Genomic DNA, 23,569 nt, shown 5'->3' on the forward strand with positions numbered 1-23,569 from the left:
TAAAAAAGAGAAATAATTGAATATTGAATTAAATAATTCATCTCAGAAAGGGAGAAAAATATATAAATAATCTCAATTCAAAAGCTAAACAAGATTATTTTTTTACCTCATTGTCAGATATTTTTACATGTTTTAAGCAAAAACATAATTTTTCAGCAAATGCAATCTTGTCAAATAAATGCATCTCAATTCCAGAATTAGTAGATATTTATGCTGTTATATATTTATAGATATTTATATGTGATTAATCGCATCCAAAATAAAAGTTTTTGTTTGCATAATATATGTTCTGTGTCTATTTATATAAATATACAGTATATATTTTGATAATATTTACATGTCTATGTATATTCATATAATTTATAGTATAAATAATTTAAACATATTTCTGAAACGTGTGCATTTATAAATACATAATAAATATACACAGCACACACATATATTATGCAAACAAAAACCTTTATTTTGGATGCGATTAATTATTTGACAGCATTAGTTTATACTAGAAAACAAGACACAATGCTAAGGAAGAAAATAATTTTGTGCAGTGTAAGTGTGATCTGTGTGTTTGATGAAGATCTCGTGTTCCTCCTGTGTTCCTCTGAGTGTTCGAGTGTGATTGAGTGAATCGATTGGTTCCTGATGTCCAGCGGTGGGCGGCACAGAAGAGGAGCGAGAGTCCTCTGTCCTCACCACACATTCACTACCGTCCTGCAGCTCTGAGCCACGAGGACCCTGATGAAGAAGATGATGAAGGAGCTCTGAGCTCTCCTCCACAGACATGGATGTGCTGGAAGGTTCTGGATCCGGAAGGGATTGCTGCGGGAACCGATCGGTCTGGGAGGAATGGGAAGAACAGGCACTCTTCACCGACACCGAGCTGGTGGTGTTAACGAGTCTGTGTGTGCCGCTGCTGCTGCTCGGCCTGCTGGGAAACGCCCTGACCATTCTGGTGGTGTGGCGACGCCCACAAATGAGAAGCACCACCTACCTGTACCTGAGCAGCATGGCCCTATCAGACGTGCTCATCCTGCTGCTGATGCCTCTGGACCTCTATAAGGTGCTGTTTCCTCTTAAAAAGCTTGCTCTGTCAGTGTTGGGTGGAATTAGTTACTAAGTCATTTAATTACTTTTCCTTGTTTTTTTTCTGTAATTGAATTACAGTTACTTCTTATGTAATTGAACTTAATACTGTGTACTATAGACTGTAGAACATTTATATGCAATATAATAGTTGAGCAAATTAGAATTTTAAGGCAACCAGCTTCAGCAGATTTTTGGGTTTTCTCAACTTTTTCTAAGTTGAAAATAAGTCGAGAGAACTCAAAAATCTGATGAAGATTTCTTAAGTAATTAAGAACTTCATTTGAACAACTTTAAAGGTGATTTTCTCAATATTTAGATTTTTTTGCACCCTCAGATTCCAGATTTTCAAATATTGTCCGATCATAACAAACCCAGAATTAAAAAAAGGGAAATTGTGACTTTTCTCTCAGTTCTGATTTCTCATAAAAAAGTGAGAATTGCAAGATATTCTCGCAATTCTGACTTTTTTCCTCAAAATCTGAATTACTTCTTGCAGTTTTTTGTTGTTGTTGTTTCTACCACGGAATAAATAAAAAAGGTATTTGCGACTTTTTACTTCAAATGTACTTTTTATAGCAATTAAGAATTTGTCTCAAAACTCCGACTTTTGATCTGAGGAATGCACTTTATATCTCACAATTCGTTCTTTTGTAACGTAATAAAAACGTAATATTTATATGTAATTTAAAGAAATAGTTTAATTTAGATCAAAGGGAATCATTTATGATTTTATAAGGATTTGAACAGAATCAGTGTTACGGCGATTCACTGAACAAATTGTTTGATAACAAATTTGTTATGAATGGAAATGTCAAATCCCAAGTTTACAGCAATATGTTCAATTGCATAGACCTTAACCATCAATCACTTATTTAACCCTCGCTCTGAGTTTCTCAATGAGGCTAAGATTTATATTAACTGCACCTGATTCAGTTAGAATCTGGAGGTGTTGCTTGCTTTGCTAAGGGAATCCCTTTTGTCGTGGTCGTTGCAGAAAGGGGTTCCCCGAAGTGTCTGATTGGCTGGAGTTCAGTAGTCTTTGAAGTGAGGTCTTGGGCGTTGGCTGAGGATGTGGAGTTGGTCTGGTTGAAGATTGAAGCGAGTGCAATCGGAGCTGGACTTTGCAGCAAACTTACATTAGAACACGAAACTCCACGGAAAGAAAAGAAACTAAAGTAAAGGATAAAAGGATGTAACGAGACTAGGTTGATTTTCTTCTCATTATGGTAGCAGCTGGCACGTGGGCCAGAGCACGCTCAAAGAGCAGCGGCAAAACACGGTGGAAAGAGAAGAAGAGGAGAGAGAAGAGAGCATTTTTAAGAAGAAGAGGAGACGGGTGACTAAGAGAGAGTTTGATGGTGTCCTGAGTTTTTAAACTCTGCTTCTGGACACATCCCCTCTGCTGTCTTGACCAATTAGATAGGCTATTATCTTAGCTAGGGGTGTTCCTTCCATCATAAATCAGCATGTTATCAGTCAGAGGTCCGAACTCTACAGGCTCTTGCAAAGCATACTTTTGGACATGATTTCTATAACAAGACTATGATGCATTTGACAAAGAATTGATTGGAAGAAACATTTAAAGCATGATTTTCACACTCATACATACCAAACATGCATGTTAACCTTTAAAGCTTAAACTATTCAATACTTATTAAAAGCAAGACATACACAACGAGTGATTAAAACAAGGATAGTCAAATGTGTGGGTTACAAACATAATAATGGGTTCTGCATAGAAATGTCCTTTTAGGATGATTTTATGTGCATATGAAAAACAAAGTGTTTGTATAGTTCTATGGAGAACGAAGGCATGTTCTTTAGAGAAAGTCATTTTGGTTTGGCCTGTCTTCTATGTGGGGGGGGGGGGGGGGGGGGTAGTCTAAGCAAGTGTGTAGCTCGTGGTTTTCCAGCGTGGAACCATCTCGTTGACAATCAGTCCTGATTATTTGCCCCAAATTTGTCGGTCTCCTTCCTGAATTGGAATTATCAATAAGTGTTCTTTTGTCTCAAGGTTGTAAGCTGTTCTGTGACAGAGTTGGTTAGTTTGCTTGCTTCAGACTAGTTGGCGCTAGGATTCGGACAGATTTATGACGTTGTCCTGTTACAGCTCTTTCTGGAATCTCAGCTTCTCAGGTTTCAATGCTCTGATGCCTCTTAAATGTGTCTGATTCGGTCTGATATCCTACACTTTTTTTTCTTGCAAAGTTTATAACTCTAAATATAATTTTGATATAAAAAAAAGTCTGAATTGTGAGAAGATATTGCAATTACCTTTTTAATTTTTTTTATCTGTTACTACTTGGAAGGTGACTCACAAGTGCGCACTCTAGTGTGCACTACGATCTGATTTGTAGTGCATGCCGATCTTTTGTCTTGTATTGTTTTAAAAATGACTAGATCGACCATGGACCTGGTGTTTGTAGTTCCTCTTTTTTTAACGTGCATTAACTTACATTGTGGTTTTCTCTCGCAGCTGTGGCGGTTTCGTCCGTGGTTGCTAGGCGACGCTGTGTGCAAGCTGTCGATGTTCGTGGGCGAATGCTGCACGTTTTCGTCCATCCTGCACATGACGGCGCTGGGGGCGGAGCGATACCTGGCCGTCTGCTTCCCGCTGCGCGCGCGCTCGCTGATCACCAGGGGGCGTGTCCGAGCGCTGATCGCGGGGCTGTGGGGCGTGGCCATGCTCAGTGCGGGGCCCGTGTTTGCGCTGGTGGGCGTGGAGCAGTTTGAGGGCGGAGCCAGCGAGTGCCGCTGCACACAGTTCGCGCAAACCTCCGGGCTTCTGAAAGCCATGCTGTGGCTCTCCAACCTGTACTTCATCTGTCCACTCACCGTCCTGTCGCTTCTGTACGGCCTGATCGCTCACCGCCTGCATCTGCGCTCGCACACGCACCGAGACAAAACACACCGCCAGACCCTCCGCATGATGGGTGAGGAGGATTATGGGTAATAATACAATTCAATTGTAGGAGCAGTTCAGTAGTACTCAGTGTTGATTTGGTATCGTTGAGATTAGATTCATTATGTTTGTTTTTGTTTTTTTAATATAATATTATATAATAATATAGTTTTTAGTTTTGTATTTTCCATTTTCATTTTAAAATATTAGTCACTATTGTCATTTTTATTAATTGTTTTTTTTTATTTTTGTATTTTAGTTTTAGTTCATTTAATAATAAAATCAAATAAAAATGTTTATATTTTAAGTTACAATTTTTGTCATTTTTATTAGTTACTATTTTTGTTAAATGTCTATATAGTTTTTATACATTTTTTGTATTTTAGTTTTATTTAATTTACACCAATTTAAACGGAATAAAAAATAGTTGCTTTGACAACTAGCTGAAATAAAGAAATGAGGATAAGATTTTATTTTTAAGTAACAATTTTTTATTAGTTATTTTTGTTAAATATATCTATATAGTTTTAAGTTATTTTGGTACAAGTTAAACTTGAATAAATAATGAATTGCTTTGGCAATCAGCTAAAACAATTTTATTAAATATTTTCTTTTATTTTAGTTAATGTTTATTTAATTTCATGTAACAAAATGTTTTTTCCTTTTTTTAGTTACTGTTTTTATTATATATGTGTTTTTTTTTATTTTTTTTGTTACTTAAATAATTTTTGTTTAGTTTAAACAAGTAAAACTAAATGAAAATAATTTAAAACATTTTGTTAAACGTCTCTCTAGTTTTATTTTAAGTTTTATTTATTTTAGTACACCAGGTTAAGCTAAATGAAAATGAGTTACTTTAGCAGCTAGCTGAAATAAAATAAGTTTTTTACATTTTATTTGTCTTTTTCAGTTCATTTTTACTACTCGTGTCAATATAGTTTTTATTATATTTTTTTCTATTTTAATTTTAGTTTTAGTTATTGTAATTAAACTAAATGAAATAACGATACCTTGGCAACTAGCTGAAATAATATAAGTTTAAGCGTTTTAATATTTTATGTTATCTTAGTTAACATTCATTTCAAGTAACAGTGTTTTGTTATGGTTTTATTTAACTCTAATAACCCTTTATAAGGTGAATGAGACCTAGTTGTGATGTTCAGCTGAGCTATTCCTCTGTTGTGGTGTTTTGTGGCAGTGGTGATCGTGCTGGTGTTCATCTTGTGCTGGCTGCCCTTCCACGTGAGCCGCACGCTGTTTTCGGTCTCGGCCTCCAGCCCTCAGCTGTATTACATCAGTCAGTACTTCAATCTGGTGTCTCTGGTGCTGTTTTACGTCAGCGCCGCTGTCAATCCTCTGCTGTATAACATCATGTCCGCTCGCTACCGTGCCAATGTCCTCGCCATGCTGCGGCTGACGGTGGGCTCCACGGACGAGCTGCGCCACAGGGCCCGCACCTCCCCACTCACCGCCTCTCACTCCAGCACACACTTCTGAGTGTGTGTGTGTGTGAGTGTGTGTGTGTGTGTGTGTGTGTGTGTGTGTATTAGGCTTGAAACAAACTACAGGACTCTAGAGGAAACAAGAGGTGTGTTATGGCCAGGAGAATGCACTATTATTGTGTGACTGGGATCTAGCCAAACATGTTTTTGTTGACTTTGTGTACTTGTGTTGATTTGTGTGTTTAGGGTGTGCACTGTCTCTCCTGTGCTCTGCAGATGAGCAACAGCATCTCTACTAATGGACAAAGCGTCATTGAGCCTTTCAGTAACACTATATATCTTTAATGTGTCTGTATGTGTGTTTTGAATTGTATTTATTGTGTTGGATGGGGCTTGTTTGGTGGATATTGAATAAAAGGCTGGGGCCGGTTGCATAAAAGGTTAAGACTAGTCTTAAAAGTTAGTCAGCTAATTTTTTTCCCTTAAGACTGGTCATGATTTTTTAATTCAGTTACATAAAAATGTTGTTTAGTCTGAGTTGAATCCAAAAATAAGACTGATTACCCTTTAGCTAACTCCTAGTTGGTCAGACTAGTTCTTAAGACACTGTCTTAACATAGAGACTAAGTTTATGCAACTGGCCCCTGTTCTTGGTGACACTGTGATGTGTTTTATGAAAGCAATAGTGTTGTGAGGGATGAAGATGCTGATGAAGATCGTTCACTGCTTTCATGGATCCGCACATACAGGTAAATTGAACTGTGATTTATGATTTTAACTGTAGTTTATGTTCTCTGTATTTATTTCTAAGGTATTGTAATTATTCCAATGGGGCTATATCAACAACATATTAACATTAATATTCATTCAAGTGTTTTGAGATTTCATTGGGGGTTAGAAATTGTAAGAAAATAGCGTTTTTAATTTTTTTTATTATTTTTTTATTTTTGAGAGTAAGGAAAAAATAAACCTCAGCCAGCAAATAGGACCTAATAAAATTAGAAAGATAGGAATAGAAATAAAAATAATATTCAAGTAAATATATAAATTATTTTAAAGTATATTTTCAGATTATAAGAGATCCTATTTAAATGGAAAATGTCGCTTCCTAGCGGCCTGAATCAGATTTGTATGATAAAAAGAAACTTTCATAATTTCATAAAAACTGAACGTGATATATTGAAGAACTATGAAAGAGACATTTTCCCAAAAATATATTTTGTGTTTCACAAAAGAAAATAATACAGGGTTGAAAGTGTGAGTAAATGATAGAATGATAATTTTTAGGTGAATTGTGCCTAGATTTAACACATTGTCAGGAGATTTGATCTGATAGCTGTTTTGAGCCTATATTTGTCCTCGACAATCAAGATCAAATCTAGCGGTCAGTGTTAGCATGATATTAGGCTGAAGATTTGTTTGTACAAGACCATCGCCAAGCAGCTCGGTGAGGCGCCACAACACACTTGTTGACATGCAAATCAAATCAAGAGTGTGTGTTTCCCACAGTGCTGTTCAGGAGTAAAACCAGATTAGAGTCAGATGAATGGATGAGTAGCGTGTCGAGTGTCTCTTCATCCATCCATCCGTCTGTCTGTGCTCATCTCTTCTTCTCAAGAGGAACGTGTAACACTCTTCAGCTGAAGAACTCGCTCTCTGGAAAAACTCCCTCACATCGAAACAAAAAGATGCACTGAAGCTTTGTGTGTGCTCATTTAAATCAGCTGATTCCTTATAAAACATTATTTATTTCTATGTTACATAATACATATATAAACTCAATATTATCTGTCTATCATTGCACAATTAGTCATGTTTTGATTTTTTGCATTTTAGCATTTTGTATTGTAGTAATACAATATACAATGAAATTTTTTCATTATTCGAATTTAATTTTTACATTTTAAATTTATTGGGTTTTAGAAAGTCTGCAAAACTTAAATATTTAAGATTAAAAAAACTTTTATATTACAGATTGTTTTGTATTTAACAAATATAACCTTAGTGTCTGTCATTGCACAATCAGTCGTATGCTTCATGTATTATTTATTTTGTATTTTAGCAGCCTGTTCATTGTGTATTGTAGTCATGTTAGATTTTTTTTAATTTCATGTTTAATTTATTTTTTAGAAAGTCTTCAGTGTAATTAAATATTTAAAATTAGTTTTTTTTATATATATATATATAATTGAAATTAATTTTCTATAAATGTTAAATATATAAATATATATTTAGTCTCTTGTGTAATTATTTTTTTTTGTAATTTATTCCTTTTTAATTATATATGAACACTTAATATTAGCTCAGTGGCTATCATTTACAATCAGTCATATGCTTAAGCTTTTTTCATATAATTTAGCAGAACATGTTCAGTGTGTATTTGCAGTAATATTCAACTTTTAATTTTCTATATATTACATAATATAAGAAAAAAAATAAAAATAATTTCAGAATTTTTTTTTTTTATTCTGTAGTAAAAACAAAAGACATTTGAAAACAAACCCATGAAGCTATGTGGATATTCTTCTTTGCCTGTGAACAAAACTTTAAAACCATAAAACAGCCTGAACAAATATCTGCAAAATCTGAGTTTACAGTAGAAATCAATTCAAACGTTAAATATTTATTCAGCTGTACGACAGGCCTGTGCTTGAGTTTGAGTTCAGATGGTTTGTGACTTTAGTTGTCAAATGAATGGGGCTACATTTTTAGAAGAAAAAAAAAATCGTATTTTTGTAAGTTTTATTAGATTTAGAAATGTTCAAATGACACCACTTCTGTGGAATCAAATATTTTATTTAAATGTCAATTAAAATATTTTTTTGCCATTTTCTAAAGATATATGTTCAGTGTATATTGTTCAATCATATTTAAAAGCCTTTAGTTATTTAATATTCTGCTTTTTATTTCAGAAACGTCTGCAATCTGTCAGACTAACCATGTCTGAATGTTCTTGTGTCACAGCAAAGTGTAAACAGAACAAAACCCCAACACAAATTAAACTTGAATTTGAAGAATTTTAATGAAACATTATGAAACAGCCTGAACAAATATCTGCAAAATGTCAGAATGAATTTATACAGTAGAAATCAATTCAAACATGTCCATAAATCTATATTCATAAACAAAGTCACGTCAGCGTCAGCAGTACTAAAGGCCTGTGAGTGGAAATATGAACAAAAACAAACAAACTCATGCAAACAATAAACACCAGCAAGCAAAAACATGCTGAAGAATCCCACGTGTAAATATAAGCGTGCATACCGCCAATCCGTACAGAGAATAAATTAAACATTTCATCAGGCAGAAGCAAGTCTTCATTCTTAAATATATTTTCACCAGCTCTTTATATTGTACAGTATTTACAGACTAATGCATAAAGGTCTGAATCGAGACAGAACGGACAGTTCTTCAGCGACGCAGGACTGCTGCAGTTCATTCAGTTAAAAACACCTCAAGGCACATTCAAAAATATCCATAAAATAAACTCGGAAAATCCTCCTCCTGTCTAATGATGCCTAGCGACGCCTTTCACACACGGCTCTGAGATCACCGAATTATGGAAGATTACTTGCGCCACAGAATAAAAACAGAGTAATTGCTATTTATCATACAATCCAGAATTATTTATATTTAATAACTTTTTTGGGGGGGATATACTGTGACAAACAAACTCACAACTGTCAGAAAAATGTCTAAATTGTGAGACTAAAATTCACCATTATTATATCTTTATTCTCCTACAGAATCCCTGAACCGCAAAATGAACAATTCAAGGTGAAAAGGTGGATCCTTTCTGAGCCAAAGCCTAAAATGTTTTCTTTCTTTCATTTGTTTTCTCACAAAACTCCATCTCTATTCAAAATTGTTTTTTTCTTAAAAGCTTTTTTTTTCTCCTCTATCTTCAAATTTCTTTGCTCTCATAAATTTTTTTGAAGAGAAAAAAAAAAGTCATGATAGAAAGACAATTTATTTTTTGAAGAGAGGTCTAAAAAAAAAAGAACAAAAAAAATTCGAGAGAGAAAATGTTTGTGAGATTAAAAATTGAAGAAAATTCTTGAAAAAAATATTTTTGGGGAGAGAAAATATAGGAGAAAAAAAATCTGTGAGGAAGGGTGGATAAAGATTTTTAGGAAAGAGAAAATAAATGTTTTTTTTAGAGGAATATTTTTGGCGAGAGGAAAAAAATGTTTTGTTTTTTTTTGGAGAGAAAAAGGTTTTGGGAAGACCAAAGAAAATGTAATATAGAAAAAAATGTGAAAAGGCTTTAGAGAGAAAAAAACCTTAATCTCAGGAAGGATTTCAGGGCTTCTGCATGCATTGAATCTGGAGTTTCAGAAATGTCGTGGTTTGATAACGTGTTTCATTATACCATCAACCTTAACGTCTTACGAGGGTCTAGAAAGCGAGCTCATCAGCAGAATCCGTTGTCGTTACACTGATAAACTGCATGTACAGTAATGTGAGTGTGAGCAGATTTACACAAACACACACCAGTTCAGGAAACAATTACTATCACGTGAACTCTATAATTAAAAGATTCTGACGTGTTTTTACAAACTGAAGAATCAAAATGATTTTCTTTGACAGATGCTGCTGAAAGAGCTCAACATTTCATTTATTTACTGGACTGATATTATATTCATTATACTTAACGAACATAAACAGTGATAATATGTAACAAACCGTTGGACTAGAATTGTGTTCGTCACTAGGCAACTTTACATTTCCGCCATGTGTTACCATGGCAACTACGATTTAAGACTTTGGATACGGACGCGGCGTTTATTCTGTCGTTTATAAAATATATCTCCAAGAGACCAATAAATAACTTCATGTCAACACAATCAGCTGTGTATTTCTGATCATACAGTATATATGAGAGTAGATGCGGTTTACATTTATATAGAGATCCATTAATACAGAAAACATTCAGGAAAGCTGAACGTCAATGGTAGTGTTGCAGCAACGACTGGAAAAAACAAGCCAAAGAGAATCCTCTGTGTGTGTGTGTGATGAGCGGACGGGTGTAAACATGGCTGTACGAGTGTATATATATGTGTGTGTGTGTGTGTGTGTGATGAGCGGACGACTGTAAACATGGCTGTACGAGTGTGTATATGTGTGTGTGTGGTCAGGTGGTCAGTCCTTTGTGCTCCAGCTCTTTACTCTGTTTCAGCTCCTTAATCCTGCAAACATACACATTATAATATATGACTAATTTGCACACATTTCCAGCAAATAAATCAGAAAATCTGAAGAAGCCAGATTCACAATTCTTGTTTGATTTTGTTGACATATTAGAAATAAAAGTTTTTCAAGAGGGGATTTTGGATATCTCTATTTATCACTCCATAAATCAGAAAAACACATTTTCACCATGTTTTTAGAATAAAATGTATAAATCAGCGTGAATGAAATATGAACAAACCCCTCAGTAAAAACCTTCAGACTATAGAGAGGAATGAAACTGTAAATCTTGGTGTTTGTAAGTGCTGCTGAAGTGGAGAAAAAACTCATTTCAGAAAAATTTTGAATCACTGAGATCTACAGGTACAAATAGATAACGTGCAACAATAAAATGATATATTACCCCTCAGTAAGTATCACCAGAATATAGAGAGGAATAAAACTGGTAGGTTTGCAGTATGTAAGTGCTGCTGAAGCGTGATTCTTCTTCTTTTTTAAGTGCATACAGATGTTAAATGTCATAATTGGTTCAAGGTCAGGATTCATTTTTTTCTTCATCTTTTTTTAGATTCACTTACTCTTGCTTCACTTACAATTCATACTTGTTTCTCACAATTCTGTGTATATTTTTGCAATTCGAAGTTTTATTTCCGAATTGATTGAAAAAAAATCCAAATTATGAGATACAAATTCCTTCAGCTGGCAATTACCTTTTTTATTCTGTGAAATAATCTTACTGAATGTAGGAATTCATTTTTCATTTTTTTTACGATTTACTAGTTTTCTAAGTTTTAAATAAAAATAAAAAACCTTTAAGTTTTAAACAAAGTTTACTGCAGTACACTTTACAAGAAAATACGGTTTCATTTCATTTGAACTTTAAGCCTCTGGTGCTTTTCAATCATTTTTGATTAAAAAAAATGACGTGTTGTTTTAATTTTTTTACTTCATCGGAATGAAACGAAACTTGGTGAAGGTTTTGGCACTTGCTACATGAACAGAAAATAAATCATGGACATGGATCTGAAAGGGTTAAATAGTCCTGAAAAAAAAAGTCAAACTTATACTGTTGTATTTTTATGCACACATTTAAAAGATAATATGAATAAAATATTTTAACTAGTAAAATGCATATTCGTTATATGAATGCTCAGGGTGTTTTAAGATTGTATTAATTTCTGTGACTTGTCCTGTCATTCATGATTTACTAAAAAAAAAATATATAATTTTTTAAATATTTATTGACTTTTTCAGTCATTCAGGATTTACAAATAAATGATTCAAAAATACTTTTATGCACAATTTTATAATATAATATAAATAATTCTTATTTACCTAGTAAAATGTATATTCCTTATATAAATGCACATGGTGTTTCATAATTTTATTAATTTCCAAGACTTTTTCAGTCATTCAGGATTTAATGGATAAGAATTAAAGATAGGTATTTAATTATTTTTTTTTTACTATAATACTAAATATAATATAAAATATTTTATTTAACTAGTAAAATGTATATTCATTATATAAATACCTGTGGTGTTTTAAGATTTTATTAATTTATTTTTATTAATTGACTTTATCAGTCAATCTGGATTTAATGGAGAAGAATCAAAGATTTAAAAAATATATATTTTTATGCACAAATCAATAATATAAATAAAATATTTAACTAGTAAAATGTATAGTCATTATATAAATGCCCGTGTTGTGTCAAGATTGCATTAATTTCCGTGACTTTCCAGTCATTAATAATTTACTGGTTAAAAATTATAATAATTATATTTTGTTAAAAAATATTTTTATGAGCAATTTTATAATATGAATAATAGATGTTGTTTAACTAGTAAAATCTATATTCATATATAAATGGCCATGTTGTTTTAAGATTTGATTAATTTCCAAGACTTTTCCAGGTCTAGAAATCACACTTTTAAATGGAGACATCCTCATAGGTGAGTGAATTAAAGTCAGATATATCACTATTTTAGTTGAGTTTATTTAATGCTTGTTTTAAATCATTTTTATCTTGAGGCCTCTGGTTAAGATCGACTGGCTTGAGCTCAAATAATGCAGGAATCCCAGAATGATATGCAGATGTGTACCTGTGTCTGCAGCGTCTGAGGAAGCGCATGATCTTCCGCGCAGCCTGATCCTGTTTCTTGGTCAGGAACGAGCCTCTGACACACAGAACGAGAGTTTGAGTGAAGAATCACAGAATCACTCATATGATGATTTAGCATTGAGTGCGTCTCACTTGAGCTTGGTGCTGAGGGCCCCACGCGGCCCCTGCTTGACACGCTCGTACTCTTTATAGCTGCGGTAGTACTGCTGGATGAGGACGGCTGCCCGCCGCGACTGCTGGAACTTCTTCTGCTCGTAATAACTGCGGAACTTACTCTGAATCAGTATGGCCGCCTGCGTCATCTTCTTATACAAGGCGTACTGGAGGAGGACAAGCACACACACATAAATATATAAATACTGCAGGAGGACGACATAAAATACACAAACACACACACATGAACACACACCGCACAGCAGAATCAGTGCAAAACCACAACGGTGTGTACAGTTTAGTTTGACGTTACCTTCAGTGCTATCCATGTTAGCTAGCATGAAATTAAACGAGAAACAGGAGAGAGATCAGAGACACTGCAGCAATATTAGTGTGTTAGCAAAGACACACACATATAAACACACACTCAGTAGATAAACAGTCAGTGACTGTTTGTTTCTTAAGACCAAATGTTTGTGTGTGTGTGTGTGTATATGCTTAGCCATATTTTGAGGATGAATTTGTGCCCAGAAGCTAAAAGTGACAAAATCTCCTAAAGCCTAATTTTGGTTCTTACTTGTAAAAACGGTAGAGATGGGAAGATTTCCCGATTCGCTCGATGCATCGGTTTAAAAAGTATGCATCAGATACAATTTGGCATTTGTATCACAATGTATCGTTTCTAACATATTTGCATCAGTAAAAGCCGATTTATTTCTATATAATTACTAGTGGATGCGCTACACTTGTATTGTTTAGAAAGTGACCGATACTCTGTATGTAGATTGATTTCTCCTCTCGAAACTGTGTCTCAAGCACGTTCTCTCATCACCGTTACGCGTGAATATGACGAATCACAACAACACTAGAGACCTGAGGAAGGAGCTCAATAATTCTGAGTCAAATATGCATTTTATGATGGCAGTAACTGTAAAGGGACTATTGTAATGGGTGAATAAATTGTAAGCTAATACAGTCCTAATTACTAAGCTCAGATGAGTTAATGTGTGTTTCTTATAGCAGTTAAAATGCAGTTTTAGTTTAGTGATTGTTAGTGCTTTAAAGAGCATTGTTAGATTGTAATGTTCTAATGCTATCTGTTCTAACTATAAAAGGTAGAGCTGTTATAAACCAGAGAGAAAGGCTGCATGGCTATGATAGTCTGTGAGAGAGGCAGTGGTAATATCATTGTGTTCCTGTTGGACAGTGAGCTCAGTTTAGCCTGAACCAGGTTAGCTTTCCAGCAGAAGTAGCCACAGACTGAGGTTGATCTTTGTTAAATTTGCTTTATGGAACCAAATCATTTGACAGTGAGTCAGACTAACTGAAATAAGCCTGGCCAACTTGTTGTATGAAACAGGCCTCGAGGAATTAGAACAAGTTAATTTATGATTTGCTGTCTGTCTGAACCAAAGAAATAAAAGCAATCATATTTTTTTCCACTGCATCGTAATAGGTGTGAATCATATAGCATCGCATCGCTAGCTGCTTCATATGTATCTTCAATGTATTATATCCTTGGCTATGCATCAGCCTCAGTTATGGAGATGCAAATCCCTAAAAAACGGTATAAAAATAACTTAAATGCCCTTAAGGAAAAGCACACTAAATGAAAAGGGTAAAAACTAAACTAATAAATATCACCATAGTTTCCCAGTTGATTGATTACATGAAGCATTGTAAACATATTTTATATGAAAAGTTGTTATATATTTTTAAATATGCAAGTGAATCTAACTAAATATGTGTTCTGTAGAACAGAAATCTGACCATTGGTTCAAATTCTTGTCTGATTTTGTTGTCATATTAGAGCTAAAGGTTTTTCCAGAGGGAAATTTGAATTTCTCTTTTTATCACTTCATAAGCCAGAAAATACTGTCAAAAGACATAAAACAAACACTTTTTAAGGAGTAAAATGTTGTATAAATCAGTGTGAATGAAATATTGAAAAAACCCTCAGTAAAAACCTTCAGAATATAGGCAGGAATAAAACGGTAAGTTTTGGTGTCAAAGTAATTCTGAAATGGAGAAAACACTTTAAGATATGTTTCGTAATTTAAATGTACAGACGTAAACAAATAAAGAGCAATAAAATAAACACTTAGATGCGTATTTTGGATGTTTTCTTTCCACTAGTCTGATAAGAAGACATGTTATGGATGCAAAATAGACCAACATTACAAAACTGAGCCGTGAATGAAAACACTTTGCTTGGCTGCAATGTCTTGCATTGCTACACTTTATCAATTTGCGTCCGAAGATTTCAATACCAATACATTGTTTATTTTTTCCCCACTTCAGCACATAGAGTTTTGGTGTATTTAAGTGCTGCTGAAGTGGAGAAAAAACTTTTAAAGATATTAATTAGAATTGAAATCTACAGACACAAATACAGGTCATTCTCAAAAAATTAGCATATTGTGATAAAGTTCATTATTTTCTGTAATGTACTGATAAACATTAGACTTTCATATATTTTAGATTCATTACAACACAACTGAAGTAGTTCAAGCCTTTTATTGTTTTAATATTGATGATTTTGGCATACAGCTCATGAAAACCCAAAATTCCTATCTCAAAAAATTAGCATATTTCATCCGACCAATAAAAGAAAAGTGTTTTTAATAGAAAAAAAGTCAACCTTCAAATAATTATGTTCAGTTATGCACTCAATACTTGGTCGGGAATCCTTTTGCAGAAATGACTGCTTCAATGCGGCGTGGCATGGAGGCAATCAGCCTGTGGCACTGCTGAGGTGTTATGGAGGCCCAGGATGCTTCGATAGCGGCCTTAAGCTCATCCAGAGTGTTGGGTCTTGCGTCTCTCAACTTTCTCTTCACAATATCCCACAGATTCTCTATGGGGTTCAGGTCAGGAGAGTTGGCAGGCCAATTGAGCACAGTAATACCATGGTCAGTAAACCATTTACCAGTGGTTTTGGCACTGTGAGCAGGTGCCAGGTCGTGCTGAAAAATGAAATCTTCATCTCCATAAAGCTTTTCAGCAGATGGAAGCATGAAGTGCTCCAAAATCTCCTGATAGCTAGCTGCATTGACCCTGCCCTTGATAAAACACAGTGGACCAACACCAGCATCACTGACTGTGGGTACTTGACACTGGACTTCAGGCATTTTGGCATTTCCCTCTCCCCAGTCTTCCTCCAGACTCTGGCACCTTGATTTCCGAATGACAAGCAAAAATTGCTTTCATCCGAAAAAAGTACTTTGGACCACTGAGCAACAGTCCAGTGCTGCTTCTCTGTAGCCCAGGTCAGGCGCTTCTGCCGCTGTTTCTGGTTCAAAAGTGGCTTGACCTGGGGAATGCGGCACCTGTAGCCCATTTCCTGCACACGCCTGTACACGGTGGCTCTGGATGTTTCTACTCCAGACTCAGTCCACTGCTTCCGCAGGTCCCCCAAGGTCTGGAATCGGTCCTTCTCCACAATCTTCCTCAGGGTCCGGTCACCTCTTCTCGTTGTGCTGCGTTTTCTGCCACACTTTCTCCTTCCCACAGACTTCCCACTGAGGTGCCTTGATACAGCACTCTGGGAACAGCCTATTCGTTCAGAAATGTCTTTCTGTGTCTTACCCTCTTGCTTGAGGGTGTCAATGATGGCCTTCTGGACAGCAGTCAGGTCGGCAGTCTTACCCATGATTGCGGTTTTGAGTAATGAACCAGGCTGGGAGTTTTTAAAAGCCTCAGGAATCTTTTGCAGGTGTTTAGAGTTAATTAGTTGATTCAGATGATTAGGTTAATAGCTCGTTTAGAGAACCTTTTCATGATATGCTAATTTTTTGAGATAGGAATTTTGGGTTTTCATGAGCTGTATGCCAAAATCATCAATATTAAAACAATAAAAGGCTTGAACTACTTCAGTTGTGTTGTAATGAGTCTAAAATATATGAAAGTCTAATGTTTATCAGTACATTACAGAAAATAATGAACTTTATCACAGTATGCTAATTTTTTTAGAAGGACCTGTAGATAATGTGCATTAAAAAAAAAACAAGTGTTTTCATAGATGTTTTATTTCTATTAGTCTAAAACAACACATTAAGAAAAGCCAAACAGCTCGAAATCCCCAAATGAAGCAGTGCATGAAACATGTTTTTGCCTGTATTAGATAGAAGTATATCCACATTATTTTTCCTGTAAAACTGGGCATGGCTTTGACTTTACATTTGATGTGTCTGGCTTCTGGTGTCATTCGCTTCCAGCTCTTTTTAGCTGTACAAAACACCTCGCTTTGCTGCTTGACATTGCAAACTGGTGTCTTACCATTTTATTGTAATGTATTATCTTAATTATGAACACTAGTTTGTACTGCAAATGGTTTTAGTGTTTAAAACACTTTGTTCTTCTTGCTATTCACAGAAAACGGCTTACTTCCGTGTTAAAAAATATGGCGAATAGAATGTTCTTCTTTAGAATATTCTTAGTGTGTGTCTTGTACCTGTTTGTATTTGCGGTAACAGCGCTGTATTACAGCTGCGGCCATGTCCTGCTGCTCCTTTAGCCTCCGCCCCTAAACACAACAACCAATCGTTATCAAATCAGACACACACGTGTGTCAGTCGTCGAGTGTGTGTGTGTGTGTGTACCTTGTATCTGCGGAAGGCGTTCTGGATGACGCGCGCAGCTTCATACAGCTCTCTCTGCTCTGTGTCTGTCAGCGTCAGCAGGGCAAAGTCTCTCTCCATCCTTCCATTGGCTGAGGCGTTCAGAAACTCCGCCCACGCCACACTGCTCGGGGGGCGGAGCCTCTGCAGCGCCAAATCACTGAGGAGCGAGGGAGGGGTGGGACACAGACTCCTACACACACACACACACACACACACACAGTAGGAACAGACAAATGTCAAACTAGAGAGTGAAAACTAGTATAATATAACCAGTGTAGGTGACTTGAGTAAAAATCAACCACACTAATCTCACATCAACCGGTCAAGAACATGTTTGGGTCACATGTTACTCTAAATTCACATCAAAGAGATGATAACATTATTACATTTATGCATTTAGCAGATGCTAATATTCCAGACAGATTTACAAAACAGGAACAAATGTAATGTTAAAGAGCCAACAACATTCATAAAATATAATGCCATGTTTATTAGACAACTAGATTAGGACATGTATACTTAATTTATACCGATTTAAACTGATTGTGTCATCAGTAATTATAAATTAAAAAAAAAAAATATTCAAAATATTGTAGCAATTTCTTTTAGCCTCATTCATTCCCTGGGAATGCAATCTTGACATTGCTTTACTGTTTGAATCAAGTTTGGAGTCTGTAAGATTTATTATTTGTTCTGAAAGAAGTCTCTTCTGCTCACCAAGCTGCATTTTTAAATAAAAAATATGGGAAAAATTGTGAAATATTATTCTAATGTAAAACAGCTGTTTTCTATGTGAATATGTGTTAAAGTGTAATTTATTTCTGTGATCTGCAGCTGTATTTTCAGCATCATTACACCAGTCTTCAGTGTCACATGATCTTCAGAAATCATTATAATATACTGATTTATTGATCAACAAACATTTCTGATTATTATCAATGTTGAACACAGTTATGCTGCTCAATATATTTGTGGAAACTGATACATTGTATTTTTCAGGATTCACAGATGAACAGAACAGCATTTATTTGAAACAGAAATCTTATACTTGATGAATAAAAGTATTAATTTCTTTTTTTTAAATCTTACTGACCCCAATCTTTTGAACAGTACTCTACAGGTTCTGTGTTTATGTACCTGTCGACGGTGTCGAGGTATGTTGCGAGCCAGGGCATGGTGTCGTGAATGGCAGGATTGTCCCGCCTCTCTCGCAGCGGTGGCTCCGCCTCCCGGTTAAACTCCTCCTGCTTGATTCGCTCAGGAGTGGCCTCGATGATCTGCTCGGCCAGCGTTGCCATGTCAACCTAACAGCAAACATTGCATCATCATCATCATATAGTTCATTCACTGCAAGGAGCAACGCTCCCTCTAACCTTTTTCTTGCTGAGCCAAACGTTTCTCTATCGGGCGGACATTTCAGCAAAAACATTATTTATACCAGACGTGTTAAGCACACACACACAAAAAAATGTTTAACTGTGTAACTTTTAACTGTAATGTGCTATTTATATTTGGTTTGACGCAGTTATTGGGCCGGTTGCATAAAAGGTTTAGACCAGTCTTAAAAGCAAGTAATTATTTTTTTCTTTCAAAATTTTTCAAATTCCAACGATATCGTTTCTCTGTGCCTTTATCGTTATGGCTGTGGTCTGGACTTTGCTATTCTTTAATACTGTAAATTATTTTTATAACTATACCTTTATCCTTATCTTTATAGTTTTCGTGCTTGGTGTGAACAGGCCTTAACTCTATAGAGACACCAACTCTGTAGAAGAACTCTGTAACACGAACATTTGTGAGGGGGCGGAGACTGCGCTGTCCAATCAGAGCTGCTCTCACCTGTAGGACCTCGTCAGACAGGTAGTCCTCGTTCTCTGCGTTCTCGCTGTAGCTGAGCAGTTCGTCAGCGAGCTCCGAGTGAAGCGACACGGCCGGCGCCGAGGGGCTCGAGGCCTCGTACTCCATCAGGAAGAGCGAGTCGGTGGAACCGGCCGGCGGAGGGGCTGAGAACGGGGAGGAGGGGGAGGAGGCGGAGTCCATGGGGTCAGGAACCGAGCCACTGGAGTAGGCGGAGCTTGGGGAGGGAGAGGGCGGGTCACTGGGGGAGGGGACACTGCTGGATGAACTCAGACCTGAGACAGAGACAGCAGGGTTAGTATTATTCAATAAAACTCTATTATAATAATAATACAATTTATTTTATTTTAGTAAACCTCACAGCATTTAATTTGACAAAAACTAAAAATAAAATGCCATATTTGTAAAGGAATTGTTATATTTAAATTTGATTGAATTTTGAATGATTAAGTTCTCAGTTGAATGAATTCCTTTGATTATGCATCTTTATTATATCATGAAGCAGAATACAGAAAAGATTAAAACATCAGAGATTCCATAGGGCCTTATAACTTAACATTTTAATAAAATATTAAATTATAAACGTTTTATGATTTATACTGGACATGCTTTTTTAATATAAAAAATTGAAAAGTTGATTATATGTTTATTTTTAATATAAAATGTTTTTAATATAATTAAAATGTAACTGGGAAAAAATTAAACAGAAAACAAATCATTTTATGAACATGTTTTTATGAAAATAAAAAACATTTTGTTTAATTTAAAAAGGAATTCATCAAATTAAAACAGAAAGCACATAATTTGGGAATTTGTTTTAAATATAAAATGTACATTTAATTTTGTTTAATTTAATTAAAACCGAATTTAGAAAAATTAAAACAGAAATCAAAGAATTTAGGAAAAAAATAGGAGATTTTATTGTTAAAATTTCAATATAATATAAAATTCTCAAAGTTTATGAATTTGATTAGACGTGCGTTTTGTACACAAACAATTATTTTTAATTGTGTGTAAATTAATTCAAATGGAATTTAGGAAAATTTACAGAAAAGCACAGAATTTAAGAAAAATCCAAGAGATTTCATAGGGCCTTAAAATAGAATGTTTTATGAATTTGATTAGACATGAGTTCTGAAAACGCATTAATATTATGAATTGACAAATGTATTTTTAATGAATGTATTTTTAATTTTGTTTAAATGATTACAACAGAATTTAGAAAAACTAAGACAAAAGCACAGAAATAATGAATAGGATTCCAGAGGGGCCTAGAGTGTGTGTTGTTACCCGTGTCAGGGCTGCTGGACAGCGGAGACAGGAGTCGGTATGGAGGTGAGGGTGTGTCTAGTGTGTGCTCCTGCATCTGAGAGTGTGTGTGTAACTCCTCCAAACAGCGAGCTAGACGTGTGTGTCCGCGAGAATGTGCCACGGCCAGAGGCAGACGACCCAGAGAATCCGGGATTCCCAGAGCCGCGCTGCTCCAGCGGTACAACAACACGGCCGCGGCCTGATGACCCAGAGCACACGCCCACATCTGAACACACACACACACACACACACACACATTACATTAGTCAAACTCTGATAATAATCAGAAATGTTTCTTGAGTAAATCAGTATATTATTATGATTTCTGAAGATCATGTGACACTGAAGACTGGAGTAATGATGCTGAAAATACAGCTGCAGATCACAGAAATAAATTACAGTTTAACACATATTCACATAGAAAACAGCTGTTTTACATTAGAATAATATTTCACAATTTGTACAGTTTTTCTCGTATTTTTGATCAAATAAATGCAGCCTTGGTGAGCAGAAGAGACCTCTTTGAGAAACATGCTTTTACACATTTTTAACCGTACCAGAGGTGTGCAGGAGAAATGATCAACGTTCAGAGGATCCACTTCCTGTTCCAGATCCAAACTATTCACACTGATACTCCTGATAAACACACAGAGAGACACAAACAAACATCATTTAACACAAACACACTGACCCAAGGTGTTGCAGCTCAGTCATGATAATCTTCTTCAATTGAAACTGAAATTACCAAATGTGCTGTCTTTGGATCATTTTAGAATATTTATTCAGCAAATGGAAGATGACTCAATGATATGTAACAGCTTTAAGTGCTCTTAGTTTGTCTTTGCTTTGTAAATTTTGTGATGAAACATTGTATTGCTGTCCATTTTGGGCAGGACACTCCTGTGAAAGAGATTTAATCTCAAAGACTCTTTCCAGGTTAAATAAAGGTTAACAAAGGTGCAACTTCCACTCAAAAACTGATAGTAAATCTCACAATTAATTACAAAGAAATGAAAAGTAACATTGAATTAGCTGAGAAAATGTGAAATTTGAGTTAGACTGTGTGTGTGTGTGTGTTACCTCCAGCGTATGAGTGTGTGTATGAGCTGTGTGTATCCCTGAGCGGCGGCGAGGTGCAGTAGCGTCATCCCTCGGTGTCTGACGGAGTGTGTGAGTCTGTCCGTCTCACCGCCTCGTTCCCAGCGACCGCTGGCCATCATGCGCTCACACACGGCCACGATCCTGCGCTCGAACCACAGCCCCGACTGACACACACACACACACACACATCATTAACACATTTACACACCTCCTCACTAGAGAGAAGATATTGTTCATCTGACACTGTTCTTAGCTTTAGATCACCAATCTGATCGCTCATATCATCACGTCCTGTTGTCAGCGTTTATATCAGTCACTGTGTTCACTAGTTACACAGAACAACTTCCTTAAATTAAATCTTTGGATGTTCAGAATTATGATTCAGAGTGAATTAAGTTTGAGTTTGAGTCACTGCATCAGATGTGAAGCTGCTGTCAAACTGGATCTTACATTTGTTTTTAAACCACAGTCAAACTAGTCTTTTGAAGAAATACTACTAACAAGAAGCTGGTAGCTACAGGGAAACTATTTAAAGGTGTAGTATCTTTTGAATATATGTGGTCACGCTTCATATTAAGTGGGCTTAACCACTATGCATTTACATTTAAATTAATCATTTGGTACAATGCACTTATTGTGTACATACATGTTTTTACATTGTACTTATATTTTAAAAATACCTGCATGTAATTACATCTGTAATTAATTTCTGTAATTACATTTATAATTTCACTGTTGACCTACCCTTAACCCTACCCATACCACCAATTGCCACTTTTAGGGCATGAGCCAAAACGCGCTGTATTTGAGTGTGTTGCTTTAAATGCAAATGAGCTGGTGCTCCCGGAGAAGAGGGCGGAGCTTCAAGAGCTGGAGCTCCAGCATTAGCTAGCCTTTGCAAATAAACATTCCACTATTAGTACAAGCCTGTTATCTTTACAGAAAACATACTCCGTTTCAAAGTCAGTCATCTGATTATACTGTGCATAATAAACTAGCGTTTATGAATTACACAGACAGTGTTACTGAAAAAGACACTCAATTTCAGAGAGCTAGTTTCAAAAGTTTCTAAAAAACTCTCCTGCATCTGAAACAGGTTTAGATTAACCAGTAACAACAATTCTTTAGTTGGTTAGACTGGTTTAGATAGTTAATCTAAAAAAATTAATGAATGTAGACATAGTTAAATGTAGATGAATGTAGATGCAGTTAGGAGGAGGTAGTAACATGACTACTTGTAGTTAGTTACTCCTCAACACACACCCTCCCTCTGTTTTTTCCCTCCTGTCTGTCTGTATCGGTCTCCCCGTCCGTCCTCATGCTGTATTGACGTAAGAGTGGAAAAGCTAAAAATGAATGGCATGAATCAGATGATTCTCATGAACGAGACGAGGTTTCAAACGTCTGATGTGTTTGAACTACAGCAACTCAAACTATCAGCACTAAACCTGAAGACTAGTTCAGAAACTATCAGCACTAAACCTGAAGACTAGTTCAGAAACTATCAGCACTAAACCTGAAGACTAGTTCAGAAACTATCAGCACTAAACCTGAAGACTAGTTCAGAAACTATCAGCACTAAACCTGAAGACTAGTTCAGAAACTATCAGCACTAAACCTGAAGACTAGTTCAGAAACTATCAGCACTAAACCTGAAGACTAGTTCAGAAACTATCAGCACTAAACCTGAAGACTAGTTCAGAAACTATCAGCACTAAACCTGAAGACTAGTTCAGAAACTATCAGCACTAAACCTGAAGACTAGTTCAGAAACTATCAG

At 35.7% G+C, this 23,569-nt stretch overlaps 3 protein-coding genes across 4 annotated transcripts in view; 2 read left to right on the top strand and 1 right to left on the bottom strand.

Moving 5' to 3' along the window:
• LOC306859227 (coiled-coil domain-containing protein 171-like) overlaps positions 1–18,435 on the top strand; it is a 472,225-nt gene extending 453,790 nt beyond the window's left edge. Inside the window, exon 25 of the transcript XR_013783285.1 lies at positions 18,388–18,435. The gene's annotated coding sequence lies outside the window, so the exon portion shown is untranslated. The remainder of the gene's footprint in view (positions 1–18,387) is intronic.
• LOC306859268 (growth hormone secretagogue receptor type 1) lies at positions 512–5,852 on the top strand. 2 transcript variants are annotated; one of them, XR_013783288.1, is made up of 4 exons: positions 512–1,060; positions 3,563–4,019; positions 5,187–5,576; positions 5,677–5,852. XR_013783288.1 is itself a non-coding variant. In XM_079400229.1 (3 exons), exons 1-3 carry the CDS (start codon positions 782–784, stop codon positions 5,483–5,485), a joined length of 1,035 nt encoding a protein of 344 aa, XP_079256355.1. In that variant the 5' UTR covers positions 512–781; the 3' UTR covers positions 5,486–5,852. The 2 variants fall into 2 exon arrangements, 1 of the variants encoding a protein (XP_079256355.1); XM_079400229.1 differs by having other exon boundaries at positions 5,187–5,852.
• LOC306859224 (calmodulin-binding transcription activator 2-like) overlaps positions 8,430–23,569 on the bottom strand; it is a 52,402-nt gene continuing 37,262 nt past the window's right edge. The window contains exons 13-22 of the mRNA XM_079400141.1: positions 21,769–21,953; positions 21,246–21,324; positions 20,668–20,914; positions 19,360–19,652; positions 18,658–18,824; positions 17,500–17,710; positions 17,352–17,423; positions 12,878–13,065; positions 12,726–12,800; positions 8,430–10,619 (exon numbers count right to left, since the gene is read on the bottom strand). Coding sequence (XP_079256267.1) covers positions 10,565–10,619; positions 12,726–12,800; positions 12,878–13,065; positions 17,352–17,423; positions 17,500–17,710; positions 18,658–18,824; positions 19,360–19,652; positions 20,668–20,914; positions 21,246–21,324; positions 21,769–21,953 — 1,572 coding nt within the window. The 3' untranslated portion in view covers positions 8,430–10,564. The remainder of the gene's footprint in view (positions 10,620–12,725; positions 12,801–12,877; positions 13,066–17,351; positions 17,424–17,499; positions 17,711–18,657; positions 18,825–19,359; positions 19,653–20,667; positions 20,915–21,245; positions 21,325–21,768; positions 21,954–23,569) is intronic.

This window comes from Barbus barbus (assembly GCF_936440315.1).
Source record: "Barbus barbus genome assembly, chromosome: 40".
Lineage (NCBI taxonomy): Eukaryota > Metazoa > Chordata > Actinopteri > Cypriniformes > Cyprinidae > Barbus > Barbus barbus.